The sequence below is a fragment of the Rhinatrema bivittatum genome, chromosome 5, assembly GCF_901001135.1.
Source record: "Rhinatrema bivittatum chromosome 5, aRhiBiv1.1, whole genome shotgun sequence".
NCBI lineage: Eukaryota > Metazoa > Chordata > Amphibia > Gymnophiona > Rhinatrematidae > Rhinatrema > Rhinatrema bivittatum.
The window spans coordinates 350380324-350396047 of NC_042619.1; the positions used below are offsets into that span (position 1 = coordinate 350380324).

General features: G+C 44.4%; 1 protein-coding gene across 3 annotated transcripts in view; it reads left to right on the top strand.

Annotated features, from left to right (window-relative positions):
• GCC2 (GRIP and coiled-coil domain containing 2) overlaps positions 1 to 13156 on the top strand; it is a 122199-nt gene extending 109043 nt beyond the window's left edge. For all 3 annotated transcript variants that reach the window (XM_029604578.1, XM_029604579.1, XM_029604577.1), the window contains 3 exons: positions 479 to 618; positions 9140 to 9341; positions 11108 to 13156. In XM_029604578.1, the coding sequence (XP_029460438.1) occupies positions 479 to 618; positions 9140 to 9341; positions 11108 to 11178 (413 nt within the window). In that variant the 3' untranslated portion in view covers positions 11179 to 13156. The remainder of the gene's footprint in view (positions 1 to 478; positions 619 to 9139; positions 9342 to 11107) is intronic.
• Positions 13157 to 15724: the final 2568 nt, after the last annotated feature.

Below are 15724 nucleotides of genomic sequence, written 5' to 3' on the forward strand. Positions count from 1 at the left end.
GGATCTTTTCACATCCCAGCTCTTCGACTCCTTGTGTAGTTGGTTCTTCACAACATCTCTGGTTATCATAATTTAAGTCTAAAAAGGTCAATTCCTCTTCCTCCCCAGTTTTATAGTTTCCCATGAATGACCTCTTTGCAACTTCTTACCACTTGACCGAGAGCATAGATGAGGAATCTGACCCTGAGGCTGAAACATCTGTGCCATTTCACTGATTAGCTAGCAAGAGGTGTTTGTAGCAAATGCCGCTGTTATCCTTACTTCTGTTGTCCAGACCTTTAACCTTTTTCCACCGAATCACAGCTCTTAATGACAGACGAGAATCAGAATTGCTTCCATATGTGTGCATTTCTATATATATTGTATGATATTGCCTTCAAGCTCCTGGGCTGATTTTCTTAACCTTACTAGTGATCCACTAGATTAAAAAAAAAAAGTATGGTAAAACATTGCTTTTTATTTTTTGAAAACATTGCAGAGCCTCCTCAGTGGCAGCCAGACTTTTCCAAAGAAGAATTAGTCCAAAAGCTAAATACAACAGCAAAGAGCGTTGATCATTTGAACGGGCTGCTTCATGAGACTGAAGCGACCAATGCAATTCTGATGGAACAGATTACGGTAAGTGCATGATTGAGGTCAGTAGGCGCCATTCCTAGAAGATGAAATATCCTGGTTACCTAAATATTTTCACTTGCACCCATCCAGGTGCCACGGTAGTGTGCACAGAATCTGTTGATCCGCAATCCAGAATGTCTAGTTCACGCCATTTAACAGTCATTAAAATAGCATTACTTCAACAGCTAATTACACTTCAATAATTTGGTTTTATGCTGCACATTTGTTCAACACTGATGTGTTTTCAGTATATCAGAAACATGCTTAAAGCCACCTCTTGGGAGTAGAAAGTCTTGACTTCCCGTTTAAGATGTCTTAGCTGTATGACAGTTTCTACAGGAGGAGGAAGAAAATTTTATTCCTTGTATGTACCCAGACCAGTCCTGTTTGTCCTTGTTCTCGCTTCAAGGGGAATCGAAGATTCCGAGGGCCAAGACCCTCAGATCCGGCTCTGAGACAAGTCTCTACTCGACAACCATCTTTGTTTCAGTCCTTTCGAGGTCGTTGACCTGGCAGGGACAGATCCTCCCAGGGAGGCAGTGGCGCCAAGTCCTCTCAATGAGGCAAGGCTGGTCCACTCTTCAGTTCTGCAGATAGGAGGACGCCTATCTCTCTCTTACGAGGAGTGGATCAAGATCAGGTCAGACCAGTGGGTCTTGATAAGCCATGGTTAAGCTTTAGAGACAGATTTCTTGTGACTCCCTGCTCGTATCGACGCAAGGAACTCGCGGTGAGGACCACCACTGGCCATCTGCATCAGTTGGGAGCCATTGTCCCCATCCCTCAAGACAAACGAGGATCCGGACGCTACTCCATTTACTTCATCATTTCAAAGAAGGAAAGCATGTTCTGCCCAATCCTGGACTTAAAGAAGGTGAACGTGGCACTGAAGGTTCCGCAGTTCTGAATGGAGACGTTGCGCTCCGTGATTGCGGCTGCCCACAAAGGGGAGTTTCTGGCCTCTCTGGATTTGACTGAGGCGTATCTGCACATCGGAATCTGATCGGATCACCAACGATATCTGAGGTTCATGATTCTGGGCGATCACTTTCAGTTGTGCGCTCTTCCCTTCAGTCTACCTATGACGCCCAGGACTTTCACCAAGGCTCTCTGAAGGGAGGGCATCCTAGTTCATCCCTATCTGGACGACTGGTTGATTCAAGCGAAGTTGGAATCTCTGTGTTGAACGGCAGTAGATTTGGTCCTCAGTTGTCTCCGATCGCTAGGGTGGATCTACAATTTAGCCAAGATTCATCTGGTTCCTTCCCAGAGTCTGGAATTCCAGGGGGTGCTTTTTGACACGAGGACAGGGAAAGTCTTCCTTACCAAGCAGCGCATTGCCAAGCTTCAGGCTCAGGTTCGGGAGTTGTTAGCCAAGCGGGTTTCCAGTCTGGGATTATTTACAAGTGCTCGGGTCTATGGCTTCTACCTTGGAGTTGGTACCCTGGGCTTTTGCTCACATGAGGCCTCTGAAATCAGCCTTACTGTCTCACTGGGACCCAATGTCGGAGCATTATCAGCTACCTCTCCCTCTCCCAGAACCTGTATGGTCCAGTCTCTCATGGTGGCTCCGCCGAGACAAGTTGAGTTGCAGCGTGGACCTTGATGTTCCAGTCTGGACGGTCGTTATTACCGATGCCAGTCTTTTTGGCTGGGGAGCGTATGTCAGCATCAGTCGATGCAAGGCCTTTGGTCCCCGGAGGAAGCTTCCTGGTCCATCAATCGGCTAGAGACCAGGGCGGTATGTCTGGCCTTGCTTACATTTCTCTCTTTAGTGAGGGGCCGGTTGGTGAGGATCTTGTCAGATAACACGACAGCAGTGGCCTATATCCAACTGCCAGGGAGGCACCGAGTCATTTCGTGGCTCAGGAGGCTCGGCTTCTGGTGGAGTGAGCAGAGCAGCATCTGGAGCATCTGGCAGTCTCACACATAGCGGGCTCGGACAATGTGCAAGCAGATTTTCTAAGTCACCAGCAGCTGGATCTTGGGGAATGGGAGCTGCCCGAGGAGGTGGTGTCCTTCTTCATTTGTCATCAGTGGGGAACTCCTTGCGTGGACTTAATGGCAACCTTCCAAAATGCCAAGACTCCACGTTTCTTCAGTCAGCAGAGAGAGAGGAGCAGAGGGAGTAGACGCCTTGGTCCTGCTTTGACTGACGGACGTTCTGATGTATGTGTTTCCTCCCTGGTCTCTGGTGGGCAAAATTCTCCGGAGAACAGAGGCTCATCTGGGACCAGTGATTCTGGTGGCGCTGGAGTGGCCGTGCCAACCATGGCTTGCAGACTTAATCAACCTAGCGGTGGACGGTCCTCTTCGACTTGCCCATCTACCGAACGTACTGCGTCAGGGACCAGTTTGTTTCGATCAGGCTGATCAATTCTGTCTAGCTGCTTGGCTTTTGAAAGGTGGCATCTGAAGGAAAAAGGTTGTTCAGATGCGGTCATTTGCTACGCTCTTGCAATCTCTATCCTATGTGAGGGTGTGGAGTGTTTTTGATTTCTGGTGTTCCGGCTGGAAGGTGAACCCCAGAAGAGCATCTGTGCACCATATTTTGGCCTGCCTTCAGGATGGTTTGGCAAAAGGGCTGGCCTTCAATTCACTTAATGTTCAAGTGGCGGTGCTAGGTTGCTTCCAAGACTAGGTTCCTGGCGCATCGCTTTCGGCACATCTGGGCGTTGTACGTTTTCTTCGAGGTGTGAAGCACCTGCGCCCTCCCATTCGACAGCCGAGCCGGTCTTGGATCCTTAATGTGGTCTTGCAAAGCCTCTGTGCGCCCCCCTTCGAGCCTCTGTGGCATGTGACTATAAAAGATCTCACTTTGAAAGTGGTCTTGTTGGTGGCTATCTGTTCGGCACTCAGAATTTGCAAACTTCAAGCTCTTTCCTGCAGTGAGCCCTTTTTGAGAATCTCGGACGAGGGGATTTCCTTACGGACTGTGCCTTCTTTCTTGCCCAAAGTGGTGTCCTCCTTTCACGTTAATCAGTTGGTGGAGCTCCCATCCTTCTCAAACTTAGATCCGGCTGCAGCGCACACTAGAGGTTTGCGTTGCCTAGACGTCAAACGAGCCTTGCTGAGATACTTGGAGGTCACAAATAATTTCTGCATGTCAGATCACCTTTTTATGTTGCGGAGCAGTCCCAAGAAAGGGCATAAGGCGTCAAAAGCGACTATTGTGAGGTGCGATTAATTCCACACATACTTGTCAGGGTTGCCCGATTCTGGAAAGTCTCCGGGCGCATTCTTCTTGCTGACAGGCAGCCTCTTGGGCAGAGTGTCCATGCGTCTCTCAGTAGATCTGTAGGGCGGCTATGTGGAAGTCATTGCACACCTTTGCCAGACATTATCGCTTAGATGTCCAGTCCCCAGGGGCTGGAAATTTTGGCATGAATGTGCTGCGAGCGGGACTCTACCAGTCCCACCCTACTTAGGGAAGCTTTGGTACATCCCAGGAGTCTGGACTGATCTGGGTACGAACAGGGAAAGGAAAATTTGGTACTTACCTGCTAATTTTCGTTCCTATAGTACACAGATCAGTCCAGAGTCCCGCCCTTGATTAGCAAAGGGTATTGGGAGAGTACGCTCGATCTGTCTGTTTTGCTGTATGGTCTATGAAGAAGCACAGGGTTTGTTGATCCCACACAGGTGTTTGGTGTGAGGGCGTTTTGTTGTTGCCTGTTTTATGGTTATCCTCTTCCCCCTGTTCATTTAGGGGAGTAGGCATAATTACTTGATTCTTCTTTATATTTCTGGCTTGGGTACAGTTTAATACCGAGGGGACTGCAGGAGGCAACCTTGTCTTAAGTGTCAGTGTCAGTAAAACGTTCTCTGTCTCCATCTGCTGGAGGGGAGGCAAAACCCAGGACTGAACTGATCTGTAGAGGTGCAGGAACGGAAATTAGCAGGTAAGAATCAATTTTCCTTTAATGTTAGGATTTTCTAATTACGATTGAACCTGGGAAGATAAACGTACTCTGGCCAGGATTATGCCGTCTGTGAAGGAGAATAGGATTTGAATTGACTGGTTTCAGGTGCTCTCTTGGCAGACACGTCGGCACTCCATCTACTAGTCTGCACTATACTTCTGGTTCAAAATCTCTATGAATGAATAATAGAAAACCTAGAAGGTATAAAAAAACATCCTAAAACGGACACTCCTGTTTCTGAGCTCACTCATGCTCAGGAAAGCGCTTGACTGCAGAATAAAGCTTAAAAAAAAAAAAAAAGTAACATATTATATAAAATAAGTCATTTTAGAATAAAGAATGTGATTCTTTGGAGATTGATATCAGAAATACATCTGAAAGCCCAGTGGGTGAGCTTGATATTGCAAGTGAAGGATCCATCTATTTATTTAGCTCTTTAAAAGGTTTGCATTGTTTGTTTTAGAAAATCAGCGCGCGCACACGCACACACACGCACACACACGCACACACACACACACACACACACACACAGTTATATCTAGTGTAACAGCAGGACCACATTGTATAATTACTGTATATTGCATAAGCAGCCGTTGAAATGTATTGCTTTGGAAGCAGTAGGATACCTTGAATGCAATCAAAATTCACAAATGTCATAACACGGAGTTTCACTCTGTGACCCGACACATCCCTTTCCTCCCATCATCTCCTGCCTTAACTTCAATAGAGCAACGCTAGCAGTTTTATTTGGATAGATTGTTTACACATTGCAAATAAGCCCCCCCCACCTCGATTTTAAAGATGTCAATTCATTTGAAATTCATGGGGGTCGCCACTCTCAGGGTCAGGTCTGCAAACCCCCTTGCCCCAGCCCCCACTCTAGCTGGGGCAACCGGGGGAGGTTTGACCTGTCCAGCTTGGATGCTGGCACTCGTTCCACCTGGCAAGTGCCAGGCATCACTGAAAGGTTTGCTACTGAAACCAGTGACCGTGGTTCCCACCCTGATCCCCCCCCCCCCCCATGCTTCCCTGCATCATGTCCGCAGCCTACAAACCGCCATTCTGAATGTTAGAAGGCACGGTTCCTGTCGGAGATTTGGTGGGATGGAGATCCATAGCGATGGTCCTGCTGTAGAGAAGGCCCGGTCTCTAAAAGTTATGTTTATCTGCATCTATTGAGTCTCCGTGGTATGCAAATGTATCTCATGCATATTCATTGTGGATCTCCTGAGAACCCGACTGGCTGGGTTGGGAAGCCCTGCTCTAAAGCATTTTGTTCTCAAACCAGTCCTCGGGACAAATAACTACGCCAGCCAGGTTTTCGGGATAGCCGCAATAAATAAGCATGAAATAGGTTTGCATATAATGGAGGCAGTGCAGGTTCGTTGTGGCTATCCCGAAAACCTGGCTGGCCAGGTGTGTCCCAACGACTGGGCTGAAAACTGCTCTAAAGCATTCGCCGCTTATTATCCAGAAGAAAAAAAAAAAAAGCACATTCTGCTTTGCATAGGGAGGAAACGGGACAGGACGTTTCCTGTTTTCTTTGGAATGCCAAAGGAAGTTTTGTTTAATTTTCAAAGCTAATTTTAAGCCAACCCCAGTCCCAGGCCCCCCACCCCCCCCACCAAAAGCTGGCATTCTACATTTGGGGAAAAAAACCCCATCCTCCCCCACCCCAGGCTGATAGTTAACTTCCCACTCCAACTCTTACCCCAGCCAGGGGCTCTTCCTAGCGCAGGAGGCAGCCTCCAGTTGCTCCTGCGCTCGCCGGGTTCGTTTTGAAAATGGCGGTAACTTAAGTCTGCCGGCGCCACTTTTTGTCACGACGGCGAAATTCTCCAACTGCAGCGGCCAGCCTGAGGCTGGTGCCCGGGTGGGTGAAACCTCGCCAGCAAGGCAGGAGCAACGGGGGAAGGGGGCGCCCTGAAACCCGGGGAAACGGTTTTAAAATGTGCAGTGCCCGAGGGCGGCTCTTCAGCAGGAAGGGGCCTGCATGCGGCATCTCTTTTCTTTTCGTTTTGTTTGCTTTTTTTTTTTTTTTTCCATTTTACAGAAATGAAACAAAAGGAAGTGAATAAGTGGGGCCGATGAAATAAAACCCGTGCTAAGATTGGAGTTGGATTTTATTTAGTGTGTGCAGTAAATTGTGGACCTGCGGATACAGCGAGCTAATGGCACGTTAATAGACCAGGTGTTAATTTTAAAAAAGCATTATTCTCCCTTACTCCGCAGCCATTTTGCATGTCATTACCTTAAAATCTGCACTAAAAAACAATTTAAAAAAAAGTTCCCCAAACTTGATTCCGCCTTTCCCTTCCTCCTTCCCTTCCTTGAATTTGGGCAACGCTGGGCTGAACAGGGCCGGATGAGTCCTTCCTCTAAGCCCGCTGAAACCTTCAAAGTAGAGCCCCAGTCGAGTTGTGTTGGATTGTGTCGGTCCGTCCGGTCCACCCTCCCCAGCCTCCTCCCTCTCACCTTAAACAAATCAGCCGGAGCCGAACTCTCACCATCCGGACCTCCCCCCTCCCCCCCCTTCATCAAAAGAAGGAAGCCTTCCAAATCCCATCGCACCCTCCACGAATCCCAGCAGGGCTGCTCTCTCTCAAGTGACAGCCGATTGGACCCTCCACTGATAGCAGACAGTGAAGGCGTGAATAGATTAAATGCCCGACACTAGTGCGGAGGGCTCAGCACGGTTTATTACATCATTGTGAGGTGTTTCTGTTGCATACATATCTGAAATGTATGGGCGTTTTTTATTTCCCATATTTTGTTGCTCTTCTTTGATTTGTTTTCATAGTATCCTAGTGCATGCAGGACTCCATTTCTATTGCATTCCTATTGTTCCCAAAGGCATTTTTTTTTTGGTTCAGTAATCAACCTGCTGTGTCGTCCTGCTCAAAATGTTTTCGGTATTGCCAGGTTTAACTGTACAGCTTTGTGATACCGTATGTCCTGCTGATAGTCTAACGTTCCTCATGACTGACAGCATCAAACATTTTCAATGAGAATAAGGAAAGTGAGACTGGTCTCCTGGTGGTTGGCAGAGCTGATAAGAGGAAGCTTGTACCATATTAGTAGTTCTCAGTTTTGCAGATTATTATTTCTTTCAGCAACAAAACACAATCTTTCATTTCAATTATTTCAACATTTTCCGTCTTGGTTACTACATCAAAGTAATTTAGCATCTCCAGTGCTTCCTACACATGTTCTTAATATTTAGGTATGCGTTCTCCAGTCTTAAGCAATGTGTCATCATCAATTTGCAGTATTTCCTGTATAGTAAAATTATTTTGTCAGGAAATTATAAATACCCCAAGTTGCAATGCCTAAAAATAAAGATCGTTACCCTTTGTGCTTATTTGTCCTTCTGCTCTTACTACTGCTGAAGCCACTGTGATATTCTAATTGCGAATTCCCTGGTCATTTATTTTTTCAGGCTGAACTTTCAGGGTTATAGATTTAGTGCCTGATTCACCAAAGAAAAGTTTTGTTTCCAGAGGCACAGAATGGAAACAGAATTTGCTGAGCGCAGCCCTTAAAGCTGCAGTGACTTTCTAGCTATGGCAAAATAGTAATTTGGTGTCAGGAGGAGAACCAGTCTGCTAAGAAGAATCACGAAGACTGGTTTCTTTTTAAGTGGTACTGTTTGAGGAGGAAAAAACATTTGTTAGCTAGTCTAGTAATTAGGAGCTAAAACAGTACTGTGCAATGATCCTGGTGTCCATCTTTATTTCAGCATGCCTTTTATTACAATTAGGTATATTTCAAATGGTATCCATTGATGGTCAGGTCAGAAGCACACAATCACAGTTTTTTAAGATATCAATATATATATATAGTACACTTAGCCTAATGTGTCTGGGGACCGGTTGAGTGCGTATGTGTGTGTGCACAGTTATATGCGCCCCTTCGGCCACCGAGCAGCATACACACACATACGTATGCTCAGCAGATTGGAGTATTGGGGGGGGGGGAGTGTTGTGGAGGGATGTCTGAGCATGCTGGGGAAGGGAGAAGTGAGTACTTGGTATCGAGCTGGTGAGGAGGGTTGGCGTGTGCTGGGGAAAGAGAGTGCTAAGAACTTTCCATTCTAGCATTTCCTCTGTTGGATTTTCAGCCGGTGTCAGCTAGGTCCTTTATATAATTTAGATTGATAGAAAACTAGAGAAACACAGAATCCAACCTTGCAATTCCCTGTTTCTGCATTGTAATACAAGGAATGGGGGAAACACTCTGTATCTGTAGTCATTGATTTCCTATACAAGATATTTTTTTTAAACACTTTGAACATGCTGGCCTAATAGTTTTGCATTCCTTCTAGAATACAAATTGTCTTCCTGCTTGCCCTAAATTCTGACTCCACTGGGAGTTACAACTATGTTACTGAAGAGCATATGCATTAAGTTAAGAAAATCATCATCTTAACGGGTGAAATAATATTTTGGAGTGACAATATTACTTGCTCAATAAGTGAGCCCGCACAGATTCTGGAAATGGGACCAGGCATCTCCGACTTGTCATGACAGTGTCTGCCCAGCCACCGTATATGTGGGGAAAGTCTGATTTAACTTAATAAAATGTCCCTTCGTCTCCCGTAGCTTCTCAAGAATGAAATAAGGAGACTTGAAAGGAACCAGGAGCGAGAAAAATCTGTTGCTAATCTGGAGTACTTGAAGAACGTCCTGCTGCAATTCATTTTTCTGAAGGCCGGGAGTGAAAGGCAGAGGCTTCTCCCTGTAATAGATACCATGCTGCATCTCAGCCCCGAGGAGAAGGGGAAGCTTGTGGAAATAACCCAAGGTATGTCAAACACACCCTGCACTCTGAAAAGTGTTCTCTTTATTTTTTTTTTAAGCAAAACCTTCTTTGGCATTTTGCTTTGTGATATACGAGTGATTAATTTTCTGAGAGCGCGTCTTTTAAATAAATAGACTAATTAATGAACTTTTTCTGGTGTGCTGTAAAAGGCAGGGAAGAGCAGCAACTGTGGGAATTGATGGATTATGGTTTTTCACCTGCCTTTTTTTTTTAAGAAATTCAGTTAAAGGCAGTAAACAGCAAAATTATATTAAGTAGACCTGGTGTGGCAAGGCAGCGAGGCTTACGGGACTCACGATGAGGTATATGGGATATGTCAGTAAGTACAACAGTCCTAATGCAATACCTGCCTCACTGAAGTAGACAAATCGTGGGCTGTACTAAATATTAAGGGGGAGGCAGTTTTCAAAAAGTACCTGCATAAGAACATAAGGTTTGTCATACTGGGGCAGACCAAAGGTCTATCAAGCCCAGATTCCCGGTTCCAACAGTGGCCAATCCAAGTCACAAGTACCTGGCAGGATCCCAAAAGGTTGACACATTCCATGCTGCTTATCCCAGGGATAAATAGTGGATTTCCCCCGAGTCCACCTTAATTGTTTATGGACTTTTCCTCCAGGAACTTGTCCAAACCTTTTTTTTTAAACCATCTACATTAATAGCTTTCATCACACCCTCCAGCAACAAATTTCAGAGTTTAATTATCTGTTAAGTAAAAATATTTTCTCCTATTTGTCTTCAGTGCATTACCTAGTAATTTCATTGCATGTCCCCTGGTTTTTGTACTCTTTGAAAGAGTAAATAACCGAGTCACATTTACCAGTTCTACATCTCTCATGATCTTAAACATCTCTATCATATCCCTTCCCTCAGCCGGCTCTTCTCCAAGCTGATGAGTCTTAACTTCTTTGGCTTTTCCTCATTGATGCAAAGTCTTGGTACTTTTACCTGCAGTCTTTGCAGCAGTTTACAGCGGGGAAAACGTGTGCAAGCTCGGTCTTGGAAAACTGTCCCGGGAAAAAGGACCTGCAGAGATTTAAGACGCGCTTTTTCTGCAGGGGCTTTTTCCCAAGGAAAATAAGGTGCCTAGATTTGCACTCGGAATCTGTGTGCATTTATTTCCATCCCCGGCCTAACCGTCACTGTGGAAGTGCCTACGACTGTTGTGGCCAGAAGTGCACGTGATGCTCATTCCCCCGCATGTGCGTTCAGCCAGGGAAAGGGATGGGTTCTGAAAGCTGGCCCAGTTCCTTATTTTGACTCATCCGGGATACAGCATGTGCCAGGCCCCCAGTTCGGGAGAGTAGCTGGGTAAGTGATGAATCCCCAGGAGTGTGGTAAGTGGGGGGAGGGGGCCGGACACAATACTGGGGAGGTGTCAGCCTGGGCATACAGCAAAGCAAAAGGACATTGAATCTTTATGGAAAACTCACTAGCTTTTTCATTTAAATGTATTTTCCTTTTTCTGACTACCTCATATGGCTTTTAAAATCTGATTTTTTTTTTTTTTTTTAATCCTGAAAAAAAAGGTGTACTAGTTCCCAAAGCAATAGCAATCTGTGGCCTAGGTGTCTTCGATTAAGCGTGAAAAACAAAGCACACTTAGGGGAGTGGTTTTCGGCGTGATTTGAAAGCCAGAGCTTGATGCACAATTTCCTAGGGGGGGGGGGGAATGACAGCTTGAGAAGTCTCTGCTTTCCTGCTGAAGAACTCGAGCGCCTTTTTCACGTTCCTCCCTCTTCCCGCAGGTGAAGAAGAGTCTGCTTCTCGGTCGTCAGGCTGGGCTTCGTACCTTCACAGCTGGTCCGGGCTTCGCTAGGATGTTTTGCTGCTGCGCTGGAGAGAAACCTTTCTCCAGAAGAATGCTCTGTATGGTTGTTGGCGAGCTAATTTTATTTTTCTTCTTCGTCAGACTGTCGTTTCGTTTAAACGGTGCATAATAATTCAAGCCAATGGAGCCACCAGCTCAACAAGTTAATATTTCTTTTCTTTTTTTTTAACTTTATGTTCTAACGTTAACTAAATCATTTCATGGCAGTATTTCAATGCCAGTTGTTCACGATGATCAATTAAACCAAAGACGACTGTGACATGAACAGGAAATGCATTTTGGAGCATGGACCAAGGATACAAAAGATATCAAACTGCACTGTGAAATAGGTAAATTACCAGAAATTGTAATGAATGGCATGGGATAAAAATAGTGAAGTTCCCCTTTAGAATCTGCATTTTTCCATCTGAAAATAGTTCTTACAGGACTATTCGGTTTAATAACATATTTTATCTGATCCCAAGGAATCCACTGTAATAAAATTCCACCAACTGTATTAGTTTACCATTAGCGTTAGTGTAGCATGCAGTATACATTTTATCCCTTAAATGTGATCGTATTGAAAAGCTCTTTGTTGTATAAATAATACACACAGCTCATGTGCCGGAGTACCGTATCGGAAGAGACAGCTCAAAATGTTGCAGGCTTACTTAGAAATAATGTATATATTTTTAATTCACTGCATAACAGTCCCTACTGGATGAAGGCACCCGAAAGGTTCATGGTGTTTCAGTTAGATTGGATTACATTTTTTTTTTTTGGTTAGGCTTTTCAGTTGTCCTGGGATTATTCTGTTCTTTGCTGGCCTGATTTTAAACTCCTTGTTGGGGTCCGCCCTTGAATGATTCTGGGTTGCCTGGTGATTCACGGATGACCCGTGCCCAGGTGCATCTTGCATTAGGGCCACAAGAATGTTCCAGAAGCACAGACTAGGTAAAGCCCTTTAGAAAGTTGAAAAGATTCAGCCTTGTGCACAGGGAGTGCCAATAGTTTATAATGGCCCCTTCCTAAGAGTCATTGTGAAGGGTGCATTGTGACTAAAGACACAAAAATTTTGGTCATCTTTCAGACAGTGGGTACAGTGCCTTATCTTCAGAGAGGGTGGAACATTTGGCTGCCTTGATGGCGCAGTATCCTGCAGGATCATTCTACTGCCCCCCTTTGGCAGAGTTAAGGCTTCTGTACATTTTACACATAGCGCGATCACTGTGACACGCTTGGCCCGATGGATCTAAATTATTCTTATTTAATGTGTTCACATTCGGAGCAGCAGTAGAGGCGTAGGCAGTTTAAATGTGATTTCACGGATGTGGTTTCTTGCATTGCTGAGCTGTATATTTCAGAGGATTTTATTTAAAATGTATGATTTCTTTTTTTTTTTAACAGATAAATCTATAGTAAAAGGCTTTTATGCAAACGTGATTATTTTTGCATTGGGATATTATGTGCAGGGAAAATGTAAACTAGGGGTTTGCAGAGTGGCCCAGTGCTTTAATTTACTGATTGAACAATTATCTTGAACCATTTTTGCTCCTGGAAATGTCAAATACTTTTCAAATTTGGGTGAAAAATGTGCACATATTTATATATATATATGGACAAATAATGAAAAAATAGTGTTCCGTGTGAAAAATAAACAAATGCAAAACTGGAACTCGAATGACAAAGCATATAGCAAAAGAGTACATTTTTTGTTAAATATGATAGGCATTTGCTTAGAAACTCTAGCAGCTGAACAGGAAAGTCTGGACTGGCCACGGATGTTTCCTGCCTGCTCATCATTGGAGGAAGCATTGGGGAGGTCACTCACCTTGGCGCCCTTTCACCCTGACATCTCAGCAAGAAGGTAACCAATGAGGAGTCTCAGAGAATGGAGTGGGGAGATCATCGTCATAGTGTCACCCCCTGGTGTAATGCTGAAAGCTTTTTTTTTTTTATTCCATGTATAAAAAGTACAGTTGAAACATTTCTGTCTCTCGAGTACTTGCCCATCCTTTGAAAGCTGTCGTGGGTTTGTATTTAAGTCACAGAGAGAATGCGCACTTTGCTATATCTGGATTGCAGGGCTCCAGCTGAAGATTACTGTACATTTTCTATTACTACTAGAAAATAATATCAAGGTTTAAAACATTCCAAGATGGTTTCACTAGAGGTCAACTTCTCGCTGTAATTTGTTGTTAGAATTGTTCTGTGGCTGATTAATTTTTAGACTGCTGCCCTGTTGCCTGTGAACTTTCTTTAGCTCTGCTTGAATTTGAGCAATAAGGTTTGATGAGACAAGTTAAAGGCACAAAAGACTTGGTCCCATAAACTAGCCAGAAATGACTGCTGTAATAACTCAGAGATCTTTGTTTTAAGAGGCATAATCTTCATTGGTCCAGTGGCACCACCACTTTGTTTTAAGTAGTATGGAGATGTCCTCTTTTGTTTGAGGAAGTAACACAGGGAACGTTTCTGAGAAATTGTTGCACACCACAGCAAAACAATTGGGTAATACCAGTTTTATTTTGGTTGATGATTTTGTTTGTGGCTGCTGTGATGGACACAATCTGCCTTCAGGGGTCACTACAATCGGCCAGTACCAGAAAGCAAACAGAGGTGAATTATAAAAGCCCAACACGCCTGTATCTCCCCTCAGGTCCAGGCAGGGCTAAGAGCTGTGCATGCAAATACTTGTGCATCCAGGGTCAGGGCTGCATAAGTTTACTTCTGCAATTGACAAGGTCTAAATAAAAGTATTTCCAGGCATCACAGAAGGGTTGGAGGGGTTTGGGTTAACTGAGAGGAATGCAGGCTATTAAACCAGGGGTGTCTGGGTGAAACTGCTCATGACGTTGACGCTTTCCCGGTTATAAAATTCCCCGACTTATGTGGCTGAAACCCGACGTTACACGGCTGGGCATGGGCAGGTTTAAAAATGTAGGCGCACGTGTGCGCGGGCAGATGCTATGCATGCACGTTGTAGAACAGCCTGTGCGTGCCCACCGTCTTTAAGTTCTCTAGATTCATTCCATGCCTTGGCACGCTTCTTCCTCCTCCCAGTCTGCAGTTTTGCGCTGGCTATGGAGGCTCTCGGACTACTTTCCACAAGCAGTGGCAATGCTAATGGTCTGGCTGAAAACACTTGGAGAAATTTGGTTTTCAAGCCTTACACTTCAAAGAGTGCCACGCCCTGCCTCTGCGTGCATAATGAACAGATGTATCTTTTCTGGAATAATTTAATTGACAGAGAAAGAATAGGGCAGGGGCGCATATCTCTTTGGAAAATGCACAACAAAATAATTCATACATAAAACAGAGAAATGTCCCTAACGTGAATGAGGCCTTCTCTGGTCCCTACCAAAAGATATGAGCAAAATACAGTGCTGCGGTCGGCCTGCAGCCTTTATCTAACTTTCATTTTTTTTTCTACTTCATTTTTATAATTTTGAAATACCATATCAAGCCAAATTCTCGGAAAAACAGCAAGAAGATTTACCAAACCAACCCAAATACAAAAAAAAGAAGAACGAGAAGAGAATTTGTAATAGAAAAGCGTAAGCTTCAAGCTAATTAGTAGCTGCAGGGTGGCAGGCAAAGCTTCCTCATGTAAAATCAAAGGGAAGTGAATGGAACTTTAGGAAGGGCCTTGGCAGGAACCTTAAGAAAAAATTACTGAAGTTGTAGGGGGTCAAAAAGAGACACAAACTTAGGCATAAACTAAAGCTTCAGTTTGACTAAAATCTCTTCCATCTACCAGGTGAACCACAGGCAAGATCTGAATTTTTAAACCACAAACAATAGATTTTTATTTTTATTCTTTTAATAAAGGAAAGTCTAGGAATCCCAGCTCCGGGTTAGTCTAACACAAAGGTAACTAATAAAGTAGTTTTTCCAAGTTTCTTTTCGCGATTCTTCCTGCATCAGATTTAAGTATACCAGCAGTGTCACTAGGCTGATCTCTGTGCGCAATTGCAGGTTTCTGATCCTATCATGGTAAATAATATGCCGCTGAAAGAGGTGCTATAGTTGCATGAGGCGTCTGTAAAATCTCATATAATATCTTTTCAACAAAACTTGCAATTCATAATTTACTTTGCGTAGTTGACGCTGATTTCACAGTTCCATCCTGTCCTTCTGATTGTAGAGCAGGGGTATTCACTTCCAGTACGTGAGGGCCATAGACCAGGTTCTTGCGGATATCCCTAATGAATGTGCATGAGAGAGATTTGCATGCACGCTGCCTCAGTTGTATGCAAATCTATCCCATGTCTATTCTGTAGGGATATCCCGAAAACCTGACCCATTTGCAGCCCTCGAGTACTTGGAAGTATGTACCACTGTGATAGAGAATTGTGCCAGAACGTGGACAATGAGATCAAAATCCAAAGCATTTATTACAGATGCTAAATTATTCACTCTAGATGTTATCGCAGCTTCAAGATTTAAAACTGTACTTCATATATCAGGGGTGGCCAACCGTGGTCCTCAGTAGCCACAAATGGGCCTCATTTCCAGGATATGTACACCATGAATATGCATGAGAGAGATTTAC